Genomic DNA, 25,588 nt, shown 5'->3' with positions numbered 1-25,588 from the left:
GCTTTTTTTTTTTCTTCTTCTGTGTTTCCTGGACAGGAATTTTACCAAACATTTCTGGAGAGTATATGAAGTAAAAAGTGCCATTTAAAACTGGCTTAATTTATATGTAAAAATCAGAAACTGAGGACCAATGTCAAGTCTTAACTCAAAGAGACGTACAATAACTAAAGTTTTAGTAAAAATATTTTTGCTTAATTGTGTTTAAACAAATTAACAGTTAATGTCTACAATGATGCACACTGCTTTCTGTATTTCATTTTTGTACAGTAGAGTTCACTGACCATTTTCAGTGTTTTAAATGCCACTGAAATCCTAACCAAATCAAAAAGGACTTAATTAACCCCATGAAAACTGAATTGTTTCACCAAAATGAACAAATCAATTATTCAAAAGGAATTAGAGGGACAGATGGATCAAGCTGTCAATCTCACATAAGCTTCTTCTCATGGCACAAAGTTATTGTAAGAGGTTATTGCTCTGGGCTAAAACGACTTTCTTTATTGGTACTTATTGCAGTGGAGCTGACGGAGCCTCAGACTCAAGGTCTGGAGCTGTTTAAAAAGTGTTGTCCATTATGTTTAGATTGAGCAGCATTCATCTTCTCAACATTACTTTTTAGTGGATTCGGAGCTCCCACATTACCTGCTTTCTTTATCATCATTAGCCCACTGGTGCAGCGGCTCAAATGGATTAGTACTGAAAAAGTGGCAACACCAAAGCTTGTGATGGTACAACATCCTGTTTCAAAACACGGGTCTTTCAGAAATAGCCTTGATTTCTTTTTGTTCACACGCTCGCTGGAGCAATTTCCATTGAACAGGTATCTGTAAACCTACCCCTCCTTACATCATTTCTTCCAAAAATGAAAATCACTTTCTAAATACTGCTAGTCCCTTGCAAAGCTGCTTGATACCTCTCGAATTTCACCACATCTAGTACAATCAAATGTCTTTAAGGGTCACCTAATGCCTCATGGAGTTCTTGTGTCATCTAATCGCGGCTGCTCTGTGAAGGCCTTGGAGAAGTTGAACTCGGTGAAAGCCTGTTCAGGTCACTGGTTTGTTCAGGTTTCTATCAGTCTGACCTCCCCTTTCCCTGAAGCAAGTAATCTATTTCATCCCTGACCAGGCAAACTCAAAGGATTTGTGACGGTATCAGTGCATTCATATAAGTCCTACATCGTATATTTCTTGGAAGAGACATGATCAAAGTGTTGGAAAGGCAGCAGAATGATGGAGAAAGAGACGAGGTGAAATCTTCAGGAGTTTGTGTGAGTCTACTTAGCTAACTTAAGAAAAGGTAAACAAGATTAGACTCTTGATCAGTTTTAGGTAAAATACAATATGTCTAAAATACAGTCTCTCTTTTTCAGAGTAACGTTTCATGTAGTACTTTGCTAACAAAGCAAACCCTCCGTCTTCACTCTGCCTCTGTGTGTTGTTTCATCTGCCTTCATAGTCTCAAAGTCTGATTGAGAGACATTAGTGTCTGAAATACTTTTCTGCCGTCTTGTTCCCAGTAGAATCCATGTATTTGCAAGTCCAATATTCATGCTGTGTAATTTTTTTCAGCACTCGTTTATTTTATTTTAGAGGGACTTGACGCCCACCTGTGATGATGGATAAAAAGGTGGGGTTACTCGTGGACTACATCTTGGGGAGACTGGTCTCGGTTTGGAGATTAAAGGGGAAGTTCTAATCACAATGTGGAGCTACTTGACTTCATGCTGGGTGTGCACCAATACTGTAGATATGTCTTATGCAGCTCTCCCAGGCGCCTGGTGCTGTTTGATCTCACACATCTGAAGGAAGTCTACTTTTAAAAAAATCCTCTGTACTTAAGACAAGCAGTTTTGTATCATTATACAGTTGAAACCAGATATTTGCATATGCAGTGGAGAAAGAGAACCTTTTTCACACTCTTCTGATACTTAATCAGGAAAAATGTTTCAGTTTTGTTTTTGGTCAGCTGGTGTTGATAAAATTATTTCTGAATTATTGCTGAATGGCAACAATATAAGGCTTATATTTAGAAGCCTTATATACTCCTTGTTCTGAAGAAAATACAAGTGGCTGACCGAGAAAGATTGAATATATCATTTTCGGTTCATGAAAACATGCATAGCTGCACTATTAAAAAAGCAGTGACAAGTAAACGACTCTATTTGCACAGTTACTTATCTCAGGATATTTTTTGAAATGAGCAGAAATGGCTCCAGTAGAAACAACATGCTTTCAGGTGAACTTTCAATTTGTCCAATTCTTTGGTTTGTGATTATTATTAAATGAAATCTAATGAGACCCACATCTGTCCCAGCTGCACAAGTGTACTTTGAATAGAAATGAACAAAAATACTGTGCCAGACTGTGTCTGTGAACTTGTTAAATTACACCTTCTAAACATTTGCATGTTCACGTGTAAACATTAGCATTTAGATTAAAGTACCACGGCGCAGAAGTGAAGCCTCGCCGACTCACAAGAATGACTGCAGACTCTTAGTCTGGATGACATTCATGGCTGCTGCGAGAGAATGATCCACGTTCTCTTTTTTTGGTGTATCTGGAGAAGCTCATTAGCCCAGAGAGAAGGTCCCAGAGGCAAACAGAGGTGGAAAGCTGACATTAAAATTTTCTTTCTGCAGCGACCCAATTCTCTAGTATAATTATACAGTTCACAATGAACTAAGTCTGATCAAGTGTCCCAAAGTTTTACTCCAGGATGTTGGTTTTAAAAGTCAGAGACACTTTACCTTTTCTTGTTGCATTTATTCTTTGTTAATTTATTTAAAGAATGAAGTTGTAAAGGCAAAGAGCTCCACATCTTTCCATGTTGTCTAATTGGCCTGAGCCTTAAAAAGTAGTTTTCTGATGCGCAAATGAAATGCAAGGAAGTACTTGTTGTTTTTCTAAAATTACTTTTTCCTTAAAATTAACCATCACATTTTTACGCCACACGCACGCACGCACGCACAAAACAGATGCAAGAATCCATAAATATTCCATGAATCTCATTTTGTCGGGGTCCTAACCTTATAGTATGTGCTGCTGCTTGTTAGGAATTTTCTGATGATCCCGGTCTTCCTGGGCAGGTTGCAGACTCCCGATGTGTGTCTGGCCGGCAGGGCGGGAGTCTCCCTGGAGGAGATCTCGGTCTGAATAATTCAGCAGCTGGTGGGAAAAACGATCCTGCTTGGTTCTGTCATTGATCTGACACTAACGCAATGCCAGTGCGATAATTTGGACATTAAGGATTTTAGGGGCCCCACAGTGGACTATATTTGTTTTAAATTAGTTTGTTCTAGGTTTTAGCCCTAAGAAAGGTAAACGAGAAAAAGTAATACGGGGAAAATATCTTCTTTATTGTTTAAAACTTTGCAATGAGAATGTGATATAGATTTTTTTTTCTATTTAATAATTACATCCCTTTTATTCAATTTTGCAGTTAGGACAATAACAGGACACCAAAGTAATAATAAAGACAAATAATGAGAGACACAATTTAAGTGATAGAGAGAAAGTGAAATGTGTTGGGACAACTCCTCTAACTTTAATAAAAGTGTGCTCCATATGCTTAAGCCACCGCTTCATTCTTTTGCTCATAAACATATTACTGTCATTCTTCCACCCCCACAGATCCCTATATTGCTCATATTACACATTTCCTTGAGTCTCCATCTGTTCACCCCACTCTTATTTGGTATCCTGTTCTACAAGTCCTCCTCCAGTGTCCTCTCATTTTTTTATTTCTTTTTTTTCTGCATTAATCTCTTGCTTTCCCATCTCAGCCATTCAATCTATTGGTGTTGCATCCGTTTTTGTTAGAATCCATCCATCTTCCGAGAATAACGTTTATATCCAATGTCCTGAGGCAGAATGTATGTACTTCTTTATATTTTCATTGCTGGATAAAAAACTCATTAAAAAAAAAACAACATATTGATTTCTCTACCCAGATTTCTTTCCAATTCTGAGTTTAAACCCCGGGTTTGTGAAAAAATAATAAAATCTTCCCGTCTTTACGTAAACACTCAATGGCCACTTTATTAGGTACACCTGGCTACCCAGCTCAGCCTCCATCTATCTGGTGTCAACAAAGAGTCTTTGGTCCAATATACAAGATGTTGTTTTTCTGTTCCGCCACATCTCAAAGCTGCTCCGTTGGATTTTGATCTGGTGACTGTGGAGCTTATTTGAGAACAGTGAGCTCTTTATCACGTCCAAGAAACCTGTTTGAGGTTATTTAAGATGTGCGCCTTATTGTTCTGGAAGTAAAGATTACATGATAGGTACTTTGTGGTTATAATTGGATGGACATTGTCAGCAACAATATTGTGATTGCCTGTGGGATTTTGCCGAAGCTGAATAGTTCCACCAATGAGTCCCCCATAGGTAGCGCTGTTGCTGACATGTCTCTTTGTTAGATTTGGGATTTTTATTACCAGGTATAATTGCATTGTAATCTGTTCTTTGAATTTCATGTCGCTTACCCTTTTTGTGAAACTCGTAAAATTTGTCTGTAAAAAGATGCCATATAAATAAACATACTTGGATCTTCCTCAATGTTTTATCATGTTGTGCTTTTAGTGATGGTATTCAGCATACCTTGGCTGTAGCAAGTGGTTATTTGAGATACTGACAACTTTCTCTCCTCTGACATCAACAAGGCAGTTTTGTTCACAGAGCTACTTGCTGTTAATTTTTCTTTGTCAGGCCATTCTCACACCAAGTGTGCTCTACCCTGGGGTGGCTTATTATTTGGTTAAGAACCCTGATATTGCAGGTGCAGAGTGTGATGACTGACACTGTAAAAGTTTGGATTTTGCAATGAGGCTGAAAAAACAATCTTGCATTTGTTAATGTTCTTGACAGCTCCTCGTTTGATCATATCGTTAATATCCATTTCAATGAAAACACACACTTTTTGCCGCATTTTCCCAATACCTACAGGTTTGTATACCTGTAAACGTGCAATCTCCAGGTGTCTTTCAGAGGTATTGTGTCCACCAATTATTTCACAGCACTGAGTAACTTTTGATAGCTGAAACATTTTGATTGAAGATAGAAATTTCTGTCTGATTCTGACATTCCTGAGACTTCAAAACCTAAAGAATGGCCTCTCATATCGTCTCTGCATCTTTTTAACAGATATTTTGCTTAATAATTGATTGGCTTACCTGGCTATTGAATTTAATTTCATTGCAATTTATTTCTCACCTTTGTCTTTCTGAGTTTGCTCTTAAAACCAAGATGAATGGGAGCTATAAAGTACCTTTAGTATGTTTTAAAAAGACGGAAAAGTCGTTTTTGTTGTTTTAGCTCATATCCCTTTAAGATGCAGCGTTTCCTGTAGTCTATCGTCACGTGACTCCACCCCATCCAGTATGTGGCAAGAAGCTAAAGAGATGATGAGAATGAGAAAATGGAGGACATTTCAAAAGTTGAAGTGGTGGCAGTAGAGTTGGTTGAAGCAAGACTTTATGGCTGCAGTCTGGAGACCTCTTGTGTTGCCAGAGCACTCGTATCATGGCGTTCGCCTGGCCAACTTAAGCCATAACCCTCCTTGGTGATATGTGATGCGAGTTTTTATTTTGAAATGTAAGCGCATGTGGAGCATGGTATACATTTACCAGGCTGCAGTCGTACTTGTCTCAGTTGAGCAACTCATTCCTTCCAAAAATCAATTATTTGGCAAGATTTTAGGTTCAGCAACGACGTTTGAAGTTGAGTCATTTCATACTTCTAAACTTGCTCAGTTGTGCCTATTTTTCCAATAACACGACGATGTACACATTTTTCTTGAAGACGCTGTGGTTTTAAAGTCCATTAAAGTGGCGAAGAAAACTGCTGTCCAGAGGAATCCTACCATCAATATAAGTGGCTGTGAATTATTTATGCTTGTCTATCACACTCTCTATTGTTGGAGGCACAATGGAGAATGTGATAAGCAGTCTTTATTGTGAACACTAACCCAGTAATAAGTGGGTTAGTGTTATCGTCCACTTATTGCTATTGAGGTGAACTTCTCAATATATCATGATATTGATTTCAGACCACATCGCCCAGCCCCATTTAGTACATTTTGTTGCCCTGGAACAGCAGTCAGAGAGTTTGCTACAAGCATACTTCAAATATTTCACAACGAAAGACAATAAGTCCTTCTCTGTCTTATGGGTGCATCACTGGGCTGCTCAAAATGATTGAAAAAGTGTTCCTTGATTGGTCTAAGGGTGCAGGAATCTTCTGTGCAGTTCATTGTCATGGTATTAGCATGTCTGGTTACTGATAGCTGCATATAGTAGCTAGTATCAGTAGTAGCTTATCCATGAGGCTTGTCCTTCATCCCAGAAGACTGACTACACTGGCTTCTTTTCAAGGTTGCAGCCTAATCATGTCTACACCAACATGGCAGTGGTCCAGATGACCTAATGCTACAAACTTTAAACAACATTAGACTGGTCGCCCTTAACGTATACTGATTGGCAAATAGTAAAGTGAAGATAGAAGAAAAAAAAAGACACTTTTCTTTAAAGGTGACCTGGTCCACCTTTTCTATCTTCATGTCAATTGCAACTGAGAGATGGGACACCTTGGCCACCTCAGAAGGTAAAATCTAATCTGTTACTTCAGTGTAGAAAGTTTTATAGTAAAGGCGTATTCTTGTTTTTAATTTATTCAAATAAGGCGTATCTGTGCTCATCCAACCAGGAGCTGTCTCTGACCCTCTCTAAATCTCCCTGTTATTTGTTCCCACGATCTAAGGCCATTTGTCCCCTTTTGTCTAAATAAAGAAGAAGCAGAGCTTCTCCTGAACTCCTGCTGTTTTACGGCTTTTCACGGATCAGTGTGAAAAGCTGGAACTTCTCCTGATTGTTTTCCCACACAGACAAAGGGCAGATCAAAAGATCTTAGGAAACGATCTGCTGTAACTACATGTAAAGTAAAGGTCAATAGGCCAGAATAGGTTATTAATTTTAAAACTATAATTAGGCTATTTCAATCAAGACATGTTAAGTTTTAAAACTAACATTCTAAATTTATTTTCTTAACAAAAAGCATTAGTCATAATGTTCATGGACGTAAACTAAAATAACATGCTAGGTTTGCCTCTTATTCCATGCTGTGTTTTGGCTCATACCACCTCATAACATTAAAGCCCTCATAAAATCTGTGAAGAGAGTTTCTGTCTTTACAGCTTTTTATTGCCTGTAATTGTTTTTTTTAAGTTGCAATGTTTATATTATCTATTTACATTTTTTATTATTGTATGACAATAAGCACGACAAGAACTGATATATAATATAGCAAAGATATGCTACGTATTTGAAAAATATAGACTTTTAAAAAAACGTTTGTATTTTATTGTTTGTTATTTATGTTTTATATATTTATAATGCTTGGTTTTAGCTCTTAGGGCTTTATGTACTTTTTTGATTTTATGTTTGTCTATGAAATGTACATATATCTACAGTGCCTTTTCACTAATCTACATCATGGTGTTACGTCAGTTCCTCATCTTCTTGGTTGTTTTCTTTTTTTAATCATTGCTTATTATCCTTACTTGTTTTTTTTATGTTTAATTTTAAAGATTTGTATTATTTTTTGTAATGGTTAAATGTGTTTAACCTATGTAAAGCACATGCTGCGCGTCTCTATAAATCTTTGTCTTAGAACTCACAAATGGGAAAATAATTGAAAAAACAACCTTTTTCTAGATTTTTCAAAAGTATTACATTTATTAATGTTCATTAATGTTCATTAATCTTGCTTCACATGAAGCTGTTACTCAATGTCATCAGTTATCACACAAATATATATATAAATAAATTTTTTACATATTCTTTTCAATATGTTCAACTGTAATGTGCACAAGCAAGATGTTAAGAACAGAGTGTGGGTTGCTTGCATTCAGCACAGACCTGTTTAACTCCCACAAACCATTCTTTCACTAGAAATTTACATCTTACACGGCAACCATTTGCTATTATATTCACATGCTTATATCCAGTTTTGTCTTTGATGCAGCTTTCTATTGAACATTATGTCGGCAACATGATTTAAACATGGACAAAACAGCATTTAATGTGTTTCAGTGTCAAGAAAATTAGCTCCTCTTAATCTCTAACCTGTGGAAGAGTTCATTTATAGTAAACGGCGTCATACATTTTCTTCTTTGTCACAATACGTGGGGAAACTATGCATATATGCTGCAATAATGTGGAGCAATCACGTGAATCTGCACATGCTCATAAATCACGCCACAACTGAGCAGCACATCCATTAGCTCCCAAAGTTTTCCTTATTAGCCTGTGGCAGCTTGTTTCTGCTGAGTTGCGCTTCGTTCCAAGTCAAGAATCTCGGCAGCTCAATATTCACATCTTCAAAGAGAGCCACTGATCCCTAGATATTTATCATCCCTCTCTCTGCCTGCTCTCTCAACACTTGGAGTTGGAATGATGATGAAGCTCCCGCAGGTTAGAGGAAAGGGGATGTCTAATTATTGTGGTTTGTGTCAGATTTCTGTAAATAAAGTCAGCAGTGTCTCTGGGTCTGTATAACAGACGCTTGTTTCTTCTCCCCGTGCAAGAGGAACTCCGTTATGCTCGGTCTATTTCTGATGCAGTCTCCCAGGACTGTATTCGCTTCACTCTTTCCAACTCCATATGCACTCACACGTTCTCTGACACATTTTTTCCTCCTCCTCAGTCTCCTGCTTACATTTTATCTTGCCTTACATTAACACCCTCTTTTGATTTCACAAATTCCCATGAGTGCATAGCCATAAATATAAAAATCTAGCACCCTCCTATTAAGGGCTCTAGATTCTTTAAAAAAAACAAAAACACAAAACACACAAACACAAAACTCATTTAAATTGTAAAATATGCCTCACAAAGTTAGTTTTAAACCCCTGTTTGTATTGCCAGTTCCTTGGAAATTGACTATGCAACACTTAACTTAGATTTGGTGACATTTTAAATATTTTATTGTATGACTGCAGACTAAAACAGATGCATAGTGTATTTGAGAATATGACACCTAATTAACAAAAATGTTTTCTTTTATAATCCTTTTGAATAGGGGATTTATTTTGAAAGTTTATGACTCTTATGAAATTATTCTTTTTTTGCTTTGCTTTGCAAAAGAAAAAGAAAAACAGTGACCTAAAACTGCAAAGACTACTGGCTTGTGGGAATGAAAAAGACCTCATTTGGAATGAGAGCACTGTATTTTACAGTAATTGCTGGAGTCTGCTTGCAGACATGCACTGTTTTCCTGCAGATGAAAGCCTCTAAGTCCCTGCATTTTTAACGACAGTAACAACAGTTTGATTTTCTCTGGGCTTGTTTAGGAGCCGCATTCACCTGTGCAATAAAGTGCTGAAGATTTTTTGGAGTCGGCACGTCTTCGGCAGAAATATTAGGGTGGGGTTTGTTGTCAGATTTAGGGCAGCACCATTGTTGTCTTGGGCTGGGGTGTAGGCAAGGCATCTGCTGTGGGGGGGGGGGGGGGGGGTGTGCACTTGACATGGTGATAAAAGAATTGCTTTGATGATGTTTTGTTTCAGCAGACCTACTTTTGAATTTACCCAAGCTAAACTGCTAATTGGTTGGTTGCTGGTGCCAGAAGTATCAGCTATTGCAGCCTTTTTTCCCCCAGTATTTTTTTAACCTTTTCCCTGTTTAATATCTTTAAAATTCTTCCAGCTGAGCTGTAGATCTCTGCAGCTCCTTCAGAGTCGCCACCTCTTTTGGTGCTGATTATTGCTCTCCTTCCTCAGTTCAGGGTGATGACCATTAGTGGTAGTCTTGCCCTACATTTTCATTTTTTTAGATAATTGACAGAACAGAGTTCTGTAAAATGTTCAGAGCTTGCTATCTTGACCTGTCTGCTTCGTACCTCAGTACCTTGGTCTTTATGATGCTGTATGTTCACTAAGTTCTTTCATAAGCATCTTGGGTATTCACTGAACAGCTGCATCCACTGACATTAAACTGCATTCTGGAAGATATATTCACATTTACATGAGATTTGAAATCAATTTTTTTTGTACTGGAGTTATCAAGTTTGAAAGTGTCTGAATAGAAATTTGTTTCACATTTTTATTATTATTTTTCTTTTGTAAAGATGAACGGTGAAGACTCAGTTTTTCTTCCCTTTAATAATTATGCACAATTTTGTGCTGGGGAATAAATTGAAATTTATGGTTGTAATGTGAGAAAATGTGAAAAACAAGTGAATGAATATTAATGCAATATTTTGTGTTGATATTTGTGAGCACCTTTGACCCAAAATCCTCTTTCCGTCACAGCCTGTACCGACAAACCAAGGGTGAGGGTAAGAACTTGACCAGTGAGACAAAACCATCATGCAGCTCTATCTTTAACAACAGCCTGGAGCACCCTCAAACCTGCAGACATTTATTTTTCCATCTGTCAATCCACTGTTTCCTTTCTCACCCACTCACAAATAAGACTGCAATACTCTTCAAATTCTCGACCCCAGGAGACCATTAATTTCCAACCTGGAGCAGACAGTCGATGCCTTTCCGTCTCAGAAGCCGAGCCTTAAACTTGGAGGTGCTCATTCTGACACCAGCTTTTGCACATGTAACTACAAACCACCCTTAACCATTTGCAATCTTTTGTTATTGTGAAGATCCTGAGGAACTGATAATGCATGTGCTGTTTTTTTTTAAAAAAAGCATTGATCTACTCTGACAAAACGCTGAAATATTACTATGAATCTCAAGAGTAAAAAACAACATACTCATATACTACCAACTCCCTGTATTTATGCATTTGGAAAATATTTGCCACTATATTTGTCTATGTTTACAGTTCAATGAAAATGTATTTGCTCTCTTACATGTTTCTTCTGTGTTTGCTTTTTTTTCTTCCCCCCACACTTGATTATACATCATTCCTAAACCTATTTTTGACCATTCAGAGGCGAACCTGCTGGTGTGCTTTGGATCATTGTCATGTTGTCATAAAGGGTCTTGTTTAAGTAATTTTTAATTCTACAGATCTCTGGGTGTGGCTTGCAACTTTCTAAAATACAGCCTATTTCAGGTTTACGTTTTCACATTGGGACAGTTTGGTTTGGAAGTAGAAGTACTTAACAAATGAAATCATCGTCTAGGAAATGAAATCACTGTTTGCAAACTGCTTTATTATGTTTATATAATAAATTATATAATGCTTTATGATGTCTGATATAAAAAATGTCTGATGGTTTGAAACATTTAAGTGTGACTATAAAGCAAAAACGGGAAAAGTCATTGAACAGCAAAATATTTTTTTCCACACTTTAACTGCGTGTATAATTCATCAATTTTATGTACATGCAGTGACAAATAAGCGAATAATATATAAGATGTAAAAAAAAAAATGCAATACCTTGTTTTTATTATTTGCTTATTTTTTTTGTATTTTAAAAAAAAAAATCTAAAATATCTGTTAATAAAAGAAAGGAAACCGAAGAGCAGTGGCAGGATGAAGATGGTTTGAGGCTCTGCTTACCAGGAGAGATAATGGTGAGGCCATTAGAGGAATGAAACGCAGCCAGCAGATAAACAGAAGGTGGAAATGACAGAGATAAAGAGGAGGCAGTAGTGGAGGACATATGGGCCGGTTTGATCTGTACCAGCAAGTGTCCAACAACATGAACTAAATTAGGAAAGACGTGGAGAGACGGAAAGAACAACTGGTTGGTTCTTGCATGATTGGGTGATAACTTTTGCATAGATTAAATTCAAATTCACATAAAGACGACTAAACTGAAATCACTATGAATGAATGAGAAGATTGTTGTACTATAAATTTGAATTACTCTTAAAAGCAGGAATAGCATATTTTCATGTTATAACAAGAAATAAATAAAAAAAAGGTTTCTTCTTTAACTTCGTTGGTTTCCTTTAAAATTTCACAATATAAAATATTTGAGACAAACAGCGTTAATTAGCCTTTCCAACGTGGCTCACAGAGGTGGGTGTGAGGCTTATTAGAAAAGCTGTTTCTCACATTCACAGACCTTCTCCATCTAATCTTCCTATGTACATGGACGGCTTCAGAGCCAACCCTTACGTGAACTCACAGTTCCCTCTAATGTGAGATGACAGAGTATGGAAATTTCAACACCGACTGCATTCTGAGCTAAAGATGAAAACTTAAAAAATGAAACGCTACATGGAGACTCACGCTTCCCTTTGGGTATTAGTGTATTTGTAAATTAAGTTGGAACAATAGAAGCATCTTTTGTCCATTCTGCAAATGAAAAGAAACTGAACATCCAGAATATCTCCAATTTGCTATATTGGACCACTAGTAAAAAAAAAAAAAAAAAAAAAAAACCCGGCAAACTGAGGATTTAACAAGAAACAAGTGTTTTGTAATTTTAGAAATATACAATGATACAAAATAGCTTTTTGCCCAGATGAAGAAGAACAACTTTCCTTTAGGTCAAGGACACTGTACAAAAGGTTTTTGATGCCAAAGCAGTAGAGCGACTTGCCTTGGACACGAGTGAGATTCCTTTCTTAGGACACCCACGAGAAACTAAAGCGATTTGACTCCATATGAAACATCTGTTTAAGGTATTTCTCCCTAACAGAGTATCATCTCCGCTTAAACAGTTTTGTTAAACTCACAGCACAATCAAATTTTAACCATTTAGTATGGAGACGTTTTTGCTTTATATCATCCTTAAATGTGTTTTTAGTCTTTTCTCATGCTCTTAGCGAGTTTCATTCATTTATATGCTGTGAACAACCAGCATGTAGCTGCAAACAGGCAAAGAGGTTTCGTAAGGGTAGATAAAAATGGAGTAAACTGGGGAGGCACATGAGCTTTAATGAGCATTGCTTATGCTCTGCAGAGAAAGGGAGAACAATTACTTTAACTAGACTTAAGTGTTGACACTACATTCATTTTTCCAATTTGTTGTTTTGCTTTAAAAAACACCATTGACAACTTTTTGCACTATTTTTCATCAGTTCCTCTCAATGGTATCGCTTCTGTTTTTAAAAGAGAGGACTCTGGTTGTTACTACGGTGAGAGCAACCCATTTAAAATCCTCTGTCAGGTGTTTATTTGAATGACTTGTGGCCGATTGTCTTAGAATGTCAGTGTGAATGTCTTGAGTATTCACACATCAGTCAGAATTGTGTGGCCAGATCTGTAGTTTTTTTATAAATAATTTTGATCAATTCTTCAGAAGAGCACTGAAGTGAGTTTTAGTGGTCACAAATAATATAGTGTGAACATAGAAGACATCAGTCTGCTGCGTTAGGGAGCAGTCAGTAACAGATTATTACTAAAATTATCATTTGGTGTGAAATTTACACTCTCATTATTATCTTCAATAAGTGGATGATGCAGACAGCAATACCAAAACTGTAGCCTCCTTGTGTTTGTTCCACACAACAAACATTTTCCTTCCTGTTAGTTTCTGGACCAACTTCATGGGCATAGAAGAGAAAAAGCGTCATATTTTTAGATTTCCAACCTGGAGGTCACCGATCAGGGCAAGTCAATAATGAACAATATACGGTTTCTAGATTATCATTTTGTTTGATATCTATGATAGAGGGAGCTCTAGAGCTAGAGTTTCATCACAGAGCAAAAATGGTTCTACTTGTGGAAGCTGGGAATTACCAAACTCCATTTTGGTTGAAATCGTCAAAACTTTTATTAAAACTTTAATTTGAAGTTATTGCTCCTTTGTTTTTTGATGTAACACAGCCATGTACAGTTTTTCATTGTACGTGACATTGTGAAAACTTGTATGCATTTATACAGCAATAATAAAGCATGACTTGAATTGAATTACTGCCTCACACTGCAAGCTAATGTACATTTGAGAGCTGCGAGAGTTGGTGCTTGGAAATAGTCCAAATGCAATAACATTTTTATCTGGATATAACCTGAATAAATTAAACTTAGCAAAGCTGCCAGTTATCAGAAAACAAACACCTCCCGAGACATTCTACTATGCAAGCCTAAAAATCGGACAATTACAATATTTCTTTTGAAATTACCTCTGTTGGAGCAAATGAAATAAAAAAATGTGGCATAGGAATTTTTGATGGCTATGTTACTCAAATAAAATCAGCCATTGATTTTTTTAAGTCAAACTGACAAATTTGCTTTAGTCACAGCCCATCACAGTTACAGCAGACTCTTTGAATGTGATGCACAAGACAAAAAAAATACAATATAAGTCTTTATGTGCCTCTTTTCTGACTTGAAACAACTCAGAGTTTGATCTTAAAAGCTGTGAAGGAGGGACTGAGACTGGTACAGCTGAAAGATCAAAACAGACCGAGGCTGATGAAAGAGCAGAGCTGAATGGTTTATAGCAAATGGAGGAAAAAGGAAATGGGAAAGAAGCAGAAACTAAAACCTGGAGGAGCCAGCAGGCTTTGGCACCTGGAGTGAGAGCTCTCATGTCACTGTGGTGACCCTGTGAACAAAACAAAACAAGAAAGACATTGCTTCCAGGTATAGAACCCCGTGGCAGACATTATAAAAAGGTCAAGTGAGTCTGATGGAAGTAGAGAACTCTCAAATATGGGCACAGACTGAAGTTAGAGAAAGACAGATGAACCAAAAGTGAATTAACACCAGACAAAGTCTGAACTGCTTCTAAATGCAAAACTCAAATTTCACATTTTGAGAGAAAAACAACTACATGTACATATTTTTCTATTCCTTTTTTTTTTTTTGGAGGGGATACATATTTAAAAGAGTTAGGATTACTGCACTGAGAGGGCGATGAGCAAATCAGCTGAGTAAATAGACTAAGCACAACAGCAATCAGGAAGCCATTGTACAGGATCGCAAACCCTGCAATCTTCTGGGGTAATGTTGCTGCTGGTAACGTTAGTTTGTAACCCATGAATGCACAAATGAGCTTGTTGGCACACACTTTGCTTTTTACATACAACTGGATGTGTAATACAGGATAAACAAAGGAGTCTAAGTGCTATTTTTTTATAATGAAAATTTGAAACTCCAATGTCTATGTAATTGGTATATCTGTAAAAGCATGGGGAAAACACCCATTTTCTAAGTTTGACAAAATTTTTTATCTCATGATTTTTAACCCTCCTGCAGCTCTAGGACGGGTTGATTTGACCCTTTTAACTTTCTATAATGTGCGCGGACCCAGTAGGGTTGCACTGACCCCACTTGTACTTTTAAACCTTAATATTTCTATAATAATAACCCTAAACAGAAATAAAAATAACCTAAGCTATCTATTCTTAAGTACAAGTATTCTTAATATACACTTATATGTGAGCATATGAATAAAACAAAAGTTAGGAATGCCTGATATTTAATCTAAGTACCGTATTTTCCGCACTATAAGGCGCACCTAAAAACCTTCAATTTCCTCAAAAGCCGACAGTGAGCCTTATAATCCGGTGCGCCTTATATATGGACCAATATTGAGCCACAACAAGTCTAGCAACTACGGTAAGCAGCCACCGACTTCATTTTCGCCCGTAGAAGAAGAAGCGCGCGGTGCATGCTGGGATAGTTGTCAGAACGCTGGTTTGTTAATAAAGTTTGACTGACCTATCTACCTACCGACCTGATAATCAGGTTGTCTGCAGGTCATTTAGCACCACGTTCTCCACGAACATGCTGTGCGCGAACGGAGAAGGGTAACCATCGTCCGGCCACACCCCGGCCCTGTCGCGGAAGGCTCTCCTCACCGACCTGAGTCGGACTGCTTTGTTGACATTCTTTATGTCAACAAAGTGGCTTTAGACATTCATCCAGGGTGCTTCGACTAGGGTTACCAAGGGACCAGCCCCTATACATTTAAAGCCTGGGGGGAGCGGGGGAAGAGAGACAGAGACTGCGGCGGCAGTGTGTCGGTTGGTCTGTGTTACCCAGAAAGCAGTTGGGCACAATATCGCAACACCAACACCGTGAGTGAAACAATGACTGGGGCAGCCGACTATATAAAGTACTGGGGGACCACTTCTTTATTATTATACATCCACATTTGTAGAGTACGGAACAAATCGCGTCCCGTATAGGTTCAATCCAGGACGGGTGGTAACCCTAACTAGTGGCTATTCTATGCGCCTTATAAGGCGCATAGAATTATGTGCATAGAATAATTCTATGCGCACTTAAGAAAGCCTGGTAACATAGCACATGAGTATTGAGGTTCAAAGGGATTTAAGTGGGTCTTTCAGGCTCATTGAAACATATCCAGAACAGAGTCAAGCAGGCGTGAGACTTAACAGGAATCAATTACATACTCAAATATTTGCCAATCTTTCTTAGTTGGAGTATACGTGTATATTCTTATGCTAGAATTTTTTCTTGCAGCAAAGGCTAAAAAATTAAGATGATTATTGTTTAGTATTCTTGAGGCAAGTGTATAGAAATCAGAGAAAAGACAGATCCAAGTTGGGATTTTTTTAAAGGAATTTGGATTGCACTTAATCATTTCTCACTCACAATCTAAAAACAGATAAATGTTTCTGTCAGAATATTCTAAACATTATTGTTAGTGCTTTGTTTTGGAATAATAATCACATTTTAATATTGTGGAGCAAACGGTAAGGCTGAACTGAAACATCATCCAGAAAGTCCAAGCTCCTTTGCAAAGATTAATCTGTAATAAGGATTTTAAAAAATATTTCAGTGCCAACAGATTTTATCATGTCTGTTTCTATCAATGTATCATAATTTAACAAATTGTTACATCTTAGAGCCTAACAATTCCTCAGAGTGAAATACTGTGCACATCTGAAGGAATGTCATCTCTTAGACCTCAAATATTTACAGAGAAATAGTGAAAAAGGACCTGATCCAACACATTAATGAACAAATCTCTGCAAACCTATTTGGAAATATGTTCTTGCATCTAACCCTAAATGAAACATCTGATATTTTGACCACCAAGAAAAGGAGTGGTGTCTCTAATTCAACACATTTCATTTATTCCCAAGTTACAGTTTTGCTTCATGACTTTAGATATATTATATCTGTAGCGGTTTTTTCTCCCTTTGGAATTTCCAGCAGAGGTCCGACCATCTGAATGACTGAAAACATCTGCCTGACCAAAAAAAAAAAAAAGAAAAAAAAGAAAAACATTATGATGAGAAACGAATAGCTAGTATGAAAACCATACATGATGCAAAGTAGTTTCCCATTTTCTGTCAGAAAACACTCTTATTTTACCATATGATATATGCTGAGAGTCGAACAAAAGGCAGAATTACAGAACGAGAATGACTTTATAGAGCTATTCTTTTCTTTCCTGTGTTGCATACACAACTAATTTAAAAGTGTGTTCTAGATTAGCATATTGTTCTTAGATCATTTTCGTATGTCTTAGAGGCTGCTGTATTTTTCTGTTTGTTTGGTAAACATGAGAATAGATGCCTATCAGTCAGGTTTTGTACAGGATTTGAATTTTAGACTTTTTACATTGACCAAATATAGCAATAAATGCCACCGAAGGTACAAATGTGAAGGTTTTCAGATTTTCTGATGTTAAATACATCTTTGTTTCACTACTAACCTTTAATTACTTACTTACCCAGAATGAGTCTGAACTGTTTCAATTATCTTTTCTTTTTCTACCAGAAATCTGCTGGACAAAGACACCTTCTCAAAGTCCGATCCTAGTAAGTACTTCATAAAGAAAAAAATGTTTGTCAGATTCTTGTGTTGTATGGCCTTTTTCTATTGTTTCTTTCTATGTTTGTAACTTCATTTTTTTTGTACATATTTGTTAACACTATCACCAAGTTGTGACAGTATGGTATGAGACATAATCTGTGAAAAGATTGAGCATAGCTCCTAGTGAAAAACAACCAATCAGAGCCAAGATGAAGCTTTCAATCATGTTTGTGTACGTGCTGCTCAACGTGATAATGGCAGAGAAGCAACTTGTCTTAGTAGAAAAATCCTTTATCCACTGTCTTTGGTGTGTATTTGTGAAGATTACAAATTATTTTGAGAAAGCAAAATAATTTGTTTTTTTCAGATTGTCTTGTCCTTTACTGTCACAACATATTTATAATTTTGAAGGCGTCGTTTTTTAAATATAAAAAGTGTGTACTGCAGGTTAAAGGTTTTGGCGTCCTGTCATTTCTGAGAATCTTTGTTTTAGTTTAAGACAGTGGTCCCCAAACTATTTCCTGCAGACCAGATCCGGCCCGCCTCCACATTTGGTCTGGCCCCCTGGACAATACCAGAGAGCATTTAGATTTTTTTTCATATACCGTATTTTCCGGACTATAAGCCGCTACTTTTTTCCTACTCTTTGAACCATGCTGCTTATAGCCCGGTGCGGCTTATATGAAGATTTTTCTTCAACCACCAGGGGGCTCTTTAGCAGGAAGTGAATCATTGGAAGTCAAAATTGGAAATAAAAGAAGAAAGCGCCCATTAAAACGGAATTAGGTTTTAATAGGGAATTGAAATTTGAGAATGTTGTTGATCAGTTAAATAGTATTGAGGGGAAAAAGAAGATTTTTTTGTTTTTTAAATAATACTGGGATCATTATGAGAATTTGAGGTATAGATATTAGGATCCAGTAGATGGCAGTAGTGCAACAATAATGAATGCAAGCTGCCATTGAAATCCAAAGAAGAAGAAGAAGAATAAGAAGAAGGCGCCCATTTTCATTTAGCACATGCTAGTAGCAGACACAAAGGATCAGCACTTTTACTTTTACAGTTACCGTTTGGAAACTACCGTAATCAGTTCGGTTAATTCTAAACTTAGCAACTTTTTATTTTTCAACCGTAACAAATGTGATATTCAATTGATCTGTTATGACTCAAATTTTGGTTGTCCGCCCCCCTCTGCTGCAACTTTCGTCTCTTGGAATAAGTCAGGTGATTCTTTCACCCTGCAAAATTGTGGAAAACTTAGAGTGGCAGAGATATCTGCGGCTTTTAGCCCGGTGCGGCTTATATGTGTATGTTTACTGGGTTTTCAAAAAAACAACAATTTTGGGCTCATAGTCCGAAAAATACGGTATTTATTTCATAAATAGTGTTATTTCCTGGATTTTTTTCTGTGAAGAACCCAGAGAGGGTTATTTGGTTATTATTTATTTCATTAATAGTGTTATTTATTTCCTGACATCTGTTCTGTGAAGAACCCAGAGAGGGTTATTTGATTGTGCTTTCTGGAAAGCAATACATTTTACATTTAGGCACTCCTGCAATCGTCACACCTTTTCTGTTACAAACTGACTCCAGCCCCCACCAGAGAAGGGAAAAGTTATGTGGCCCTCACAGGAAAAAGTTTGGGAACCCCTGCTTTTAAGAGCTATTACTTGAATTCAACTTCTTATATTATCACTTTGTTTGAACTGGCTGTATTTTTTTATTTGGTCTTTCTCTCTGTTTTATGTTTCCAATATTTCCTGCACAAAATGTATTATTTTTATTGCTGTTTTGTACTTTTTCCACCCCACAGTGTGCGTACTGTATACACAGGGTGTTGAAACCAAACAGTGGAGAGAGGTGAGTGTACACACAATCACACACTTACGTCAAAGCAAAAAAAAACAAAAAACAAACAAGAAATGAATCCTTTCTAACTAACCTGCAGTACTTTGGTTAAGACATAACATTTCAGTAGCTGTTTCACTATGGGCTTACAGCAGTTTATTATACCGATTTATTAAAAGCTTCTCAAGCATCATTTTTCTGAAAATGTCAGAGAAACATTCCCCTAATTGGGGCTTTTGAAGCAAAAGAAAGAAAAATGAAGGGGATGATCAATATGTTGGCATTTTGGGGACTAAAAAGCTCTCTGTCGAGGGATTAATACTATTCTCATTATACTTGTTTAGTTTATGTAGCTTATTTAGTATGAGCACCAGTTCTCTCTTTGTCATGTGATCTATTTGTTTGTCTTGTAAATAGCCCTAATAATCCAGGCAGGTTTCAGCGTTGACACTGCTTATCCAGGGAACAGAAAAGAGGCTGGTTTAAAGTAGATACAAATAAACAACATACACAAGTGGACAACTATATCTATATGTATTTCTTATTTTATGTATCTAATTACAGTGGGAAGAAAAAAAAACATCTGTAGTTGTGAAAAAATAGTTTAATATGAGTCTTGATGAGAAGAAGCATCAATTTCATTAAAACCTTTCAAGTTGAGAACAAACATATAGAGTCAAAATAGTCTGTCGAGTCTGTTCTAACAGTTTATTCTGTTCTTTACTTCTCAGTAATAAAATTTCAGCAAAGTCATTTCATTCTTTTAATTACTTTAAGTTTCAACCAATCAAACTCCAGCTCTTATCAACACACCTCCTATAAAAGAGCTGGGTTGGGGCGGGCCTCCTCTTTAGCAGGAACTCAAGATGGCTGCCACAAAAGACACACCCACAAGGTAACAAACATTTAATCAGAACATTGTTCTGATATTTAAAAATCAGAACATTGACACAGAATATTAATTTAGAAACTCTTAGAACTAACAAAAAGATAGGTTAAAGAACTGAATGGCTCTTTCAAAATCATTTTTTTTTTTACCTTTTAACAATTATCAACCTCAAAGTTATTCAAAAATGTAAAACACAAGCAAGTTCACTGCTCTGGTGAGCGACCTACTCCTTCTTGACCGAGTTTATAGAAAAAATATTGACTATTCATTGCCATCTTAGTTTGAATTTTGTTATTTTGATGTAGACCAGAAATACACATCAATCTGGTGAGAGATACTTAGTTACATATGTTTTTAATCACACATTTTACAAAGACACCAGATAAAACTGTTATATTTAACACAGGGACATGTCTCATTAAAATAAGCCAGATGTAAATATATTATATTTTATTGTCCATATTTGTTGCTCAAATGTTTAATTACACAATTAATAGATGACTGCATGTGTGTGTGTGCGTGTGTGTGTGTGTGTGTGTGTGTGTGTGTGTGTGTGTGTGTGTGTGTGTGTGTAGGCTTTTTTTTCCAAATGTAGCTTTAGCATAACCTATGCATTCTTTAATACATTTATGTAAAAAGATGTAGACTCCACTGCTAAAGGTTTTCTTCTTTCCTCCCACTCTTTTCAGTTCAGGTAATGAATCACATAATTCAAAGGACATAATACATTTTATGTAAAAAAAAAATGACTTCTCACTATTCTTTAGGACACTTTTGAATTCCTAATTGGATTTGTAAGGAAAATGCCTTTATCTCTAAAAATGCAGTTTTGACAAGTGATAGTGAACACATCTGATTCAGGAAATATGGTGCTTCCCAAAGGTATTTTTACATTTTGCCACATAACAACTGCAAAGTGTTTTATTGAAGCTCATGTCAAAGGTAAACACAAAGTTGTGTATAATTTTTGTAATTTGACTAATCTTATTTTATTTTATTCCTTTTTTTTTTAACAAATTAAAGCTTTTTATGGGATGCATATATATTCTGCATTTCTGAGTTAATACTTTGTAGAGCCACCTTTCACTACCTTTACAGATGCAATTGATAAAGAACAGCTGCATGTCTAATCAGGTTAAATGACACATTTTGTCTAATTACTAATTAGGTACATATTGATTTCTGGATTTTATTTAGTGGTGTCAGAGTAAGAAAGACAATTTAGATGAATGTTGCATAAAATAATAATTCCTCTGTCTTTCGCCGAGAATTTTTATCACAAAAGTGAAAAGGTTCAGGAGGTAAGAATACTTTCTCAAGGCACTGTAAAGCAAAGTATTTTCTGACGGTACCCTGCAGCACACAGGTCAAGTCTCGGCCACAATAAATGACTATTTACATTTCCTCCAGGTGGTAGATCATGCAGAAGATTCTTGATAAACGTTATGTGTATCCTTTTTGGCTTATCTTAAATTACCAAGATTTTTGTGTGCCCTCTGGTCTTTTTTTTCCCAGATGGACATTACCCAATACACCACGGTACTCTGCTCGAGATTGGTCTGAAAATACTTTAAAGCAATTTCTTGCTTTGACTGACTGCACTCAACCACCAGCTATTTTCCCCAGAAAGTTTAATAATTTTGGTTCAGTGGAAAAGATTTATAACTCCATTGCAGTTTAATAGCTGAGAATTTTTAAACCCACACAGTTAAATGGCATGCCCTGTAGAGTTTATCTGCTACATTTCTTTGGAAAAAAAGCATTACAATTACAGCTTCATGACAAACCCATAGGAAAAAAGAAACTACCACAGACTGTAAATACCCAACATTGAAAGTCTTAAAAAATGTAAATATTGTAAAAACTTAAATATTGGAAACTCATGGTGTCACATCATAATAAGGTAATCAACTCAAAGCACCTGCAGATATTTCCTGAGTTTTTAAGGGTATTTTTATGCCTGATAGTTTGGTAGAATTAGTTGGATTGGATACTAAAATTTCAACATTTGTTACATTTTCAGAAAGAAATTACATAAAAAAAAACCTCCAAAGACAACATGAGATCAACTTTCTTCTTCATGAAATGATGTGGCGTCAGATTGCAGTGGTTGTAGGATTTTATTTCGGCTTTGGTAAAAGACCACCAACAATTTCTCCCTCTAGCTCTAGACATGCGAGTTTGCTTTGGTAGTATTTACCCAGAAAGTCCTGCACTATAATTCACTTCTTCCCTTTAAAACAGTGTTTGACCCACTTGCATCTGCATATTCAAACCGTGCCAGAGTTCACTTCAATCGAACTGAGACCAGAGGTTTTATTTTTTTTTTGGTCCACAATAGAGTTTGTTTGCACATTCACACCTCCCTAAAACAGACTGAAAAGTCTGGAATCTAGAGTTCAATTAAAGCTGACTGAACAGGGCTGGTGTGAATGCACCCCAAATGGTTAAACAGATAATCCAGAAGGAAGAGGTTGACACCCTCCACCAAAAGGATAAGCTGCAAGGGGTCTTTGCTGTAGAAGCTTGTTGTTCACAGAGTGGTGTATCATAGGACATTTGTAGAAAGTGTGATAGGTACCAATACCAGGATGCAGGATCTGCATCACTTGAAGTCCTGTGAAAGGTTTCAGCAATCTGTGATTATTTGTGGTGGCATGTCTGCTTGTATTGGTCCACTGTGTTGTTTTTTTTAAGTCTACAGTCAATGCCGCCATCTAACACAAAACTTAAGAGCATTTCTTGCAATTTCTTTAGCATTGTTGTGGACTGGTTTCATAAGTGATATGCTTGTATGATATTTCAAGAGAGCATAAATGTGGGAGAGTCTAAATTAACATCTTACAGAAAAAAATAAACATATTATAGTGTTAGTTATAATAAATATTGTACACATACAATAAAACATTTTGGATTTTTTTAATTGTATGTCTACATTTCTGTGTGTTATTCTGTCTAAAAATCATGCAAAAATAGCTCAAGCTCCAAGCTCAAGCCAAGCCCTGGATTAGTTTTTTTTTTTTTTCGCATTTAGACACACAACACTTTTAGCATCTCTATGAAAATTCCTCCCCGACCAGCCAGAATGCTCCTGATGCTCTTTTTTTCCTGGGGGTTTACAGAATGCTTTTTCTGCTTGAAGTGTGTTTCTCTTTTCGTTGGTGTTGAGCAATTGTTGCATACACAACAGAGATTTTTTTAAGTGAAGGCCACAGCCGGAAAAAAAAAAAAGGCTCGTCTCACACTAATTCACACTAGTGTCATTTACCTCTGCCTGTGAAAGCAGAAGAAGCCGCCAAGCTCATTATTGCAGCAGTATGCAACCGTCTACTCAACAACCCAAGAGGACAGTAAAATCCCATGTTGGTCAAAGAAACAACACAAATCTCCAACTGTGGTTTGTGTGTGCTCCGGGGAAGAAGATAATAAAATTTTGGTCAAGTTTGGGACTGAAGACCCACCACCAAGGCAAAGAATTATCCTCGCATTTTTTTATTGCCCTACTTTGGTGGGCACATATTAAAAAAAAACAAACACCCACAGTGTGACAGTGCTTTTGGAGGCATGTTCAGATTCTAACATCAGGCACTCTAAAGTCTAGCTGTTGCCTGAAGAGTTCAGTTAGCCAAGTTACCCACATGTGCAACACATCTGTGGAGACTCAGTTTGCGTATGTGTGTGACATAGTGAGGGTGAAAACTCAGGGACTTCATGCCAGATTCTCATTAGCCAACTCCTGCAGTCATGCGGCATCTAATGAACTCTGCAGAACAGTATTGTCTCCTCCACTCAGTGGGGAAATCACATTACAGAGCTCATCTTTAACCATCACCCGCCTCTTTACTAACATGTGCTCACAGCTTCATCAACACCTCGGGGTCTCTCGGAGACTCAAGGTGCAGCACAGATTCAATTTCTGCCTTTTATTTCCGTTTCCCACTTACACAAGTCAGTTAGTGGGTTCTTTGGAAAAAGAGGTATTAAACCAAGCAAGGAGGTAGTAAACAATGTGTCATGTTCTCGTAAGTGCCCGGAGTTTATACTGTCAGCGTTTTTACTGCAATAAGAGAAAAATCCTTATTAACATCCAACAGTGATCAATTTCACCACCATTCGGTGGAAAAACAGGCTACTGTAATTTCCAGACTATTGAACACACCTGATTACAAGACACACCCATAACTCTGAAGAGAAAAGAAAGTCTGTACATACACAGACAATTTGTCTATAAGCTGCAGGTATCCAGTTGTAACATGAGATATTTAGACAGATTTAAAAAAAACAAAAAATTTTTAATTAAATACGTACTTGTAACATACATAAATACTAAACCTGGCTGCTTAAAAAAACACAGTAACCTATGAGAAAAAGTCATCGATCGCTATCTTCAACTTCCAAAACCACAAGTCGTCTATTTCAGTGTCAGAACTGAACAGCCTCACACACACTTTCTCAGTCTCTCCTTTTGTTGTCACTTACAATGTCATTTTCGTTTTGAGGCAATTTCGCTCTTGAGCTTATATTCTCCTCTTCGTCACAACGTAGGCCAATCTTTAAAAACCTGTTGGTAAAAAGCCATATTTTAGATGCATCACAGTATACAAAGCGTGTCCTGAAATAGTGGCTTATAATCCAATTTTAATCTCTAACACCTCTTGCTATTCTCACTGAAAGAGGTTAAAATACAGAATGAGGCCAAAACAACCACAGTCATTGATTTTGCTGTCCAGAAGTAAAATATCAAAAGTACTTATTAAGTTGAGCTTACTCATCAAAAGTTATGGACTGACTAACAAAAAGATAAAAGAGATTTTAAGGTAATAGAAACTCTTTATGGGCACAATTCAGAGTGGCATTAAAAAAAAAGCAGAGATTCAGCAAGAGACTATACAACAAACAGAGAATGTGGTAAGCATTTTTCAAGTAGCACATTTCTTGATCGAGTGCTATATAAAATTTCAGCAAAAATATTTTATGTGTGCTTGACACCACCTCCTATGAAACTCTGCTCAACTAATTGTGTTTAAGCATGCAAGGTTTGTGTCATTTTATAAGTGTTTTCTTGCCCATATTTTCCTTCGTTTGGCACCTTGGGAGTGAAAATCCCGCTAATTAGGAAGCCTTAATCACTACTCTTCTCCACCTCTGCTGTTTCCTCCCCCATCCTCTCACCTCCTTTTCTGTCCAAAATCCCTAGTTTT

General features: G+C 36.8%; 1 protein-coding gene across 3 annotated transcripts in view; it reads left to right on the top strand.

Moving 5' to 3' along the window:
* cpne5b (copine Vb) overlaps positions 1-25,588 on the top strand; it is a 134,506-nt gene that overhangs the window by 18,456 nt on the left and 90,462 nt on the right. For all 3 annotated transcript variants that reach the window (XM_008409300.3, XM_017304842.2, XM_008409302.3), the window contains exons 3-4: positions 17,615-17,655; positions 19,464-19,510. In XM_008409300.3, the coding sequence (XP_008407522.1) occupies positions 17,615-17,655; positions 19,464-19,510 (88 nt within the window). The remainder of the gene's footprint in view (positions 1-17,614; positions 17,656-19,463; positions 19,511-25,588) is intronic.

Source organism: Poecilia reticulata, chromosome 5 (assembly GCF_904066995.2).
Source record: "Poecilia reticulata chromosome 5, P_reticulata-male-v2, whole genome shotgun sequence".
In the NCBI taxonomy this organism is placed as follows: domain Eukaryota; kingdom Metazoa; phylum Chordata; class Actinopteri; order Cyprinodontiformes; family Poeciliidae; genus Poecilia; species Poecilia reticulata.
This window is presented reverse-complemented; position numbering and strand designations above follow the sequence as displayed.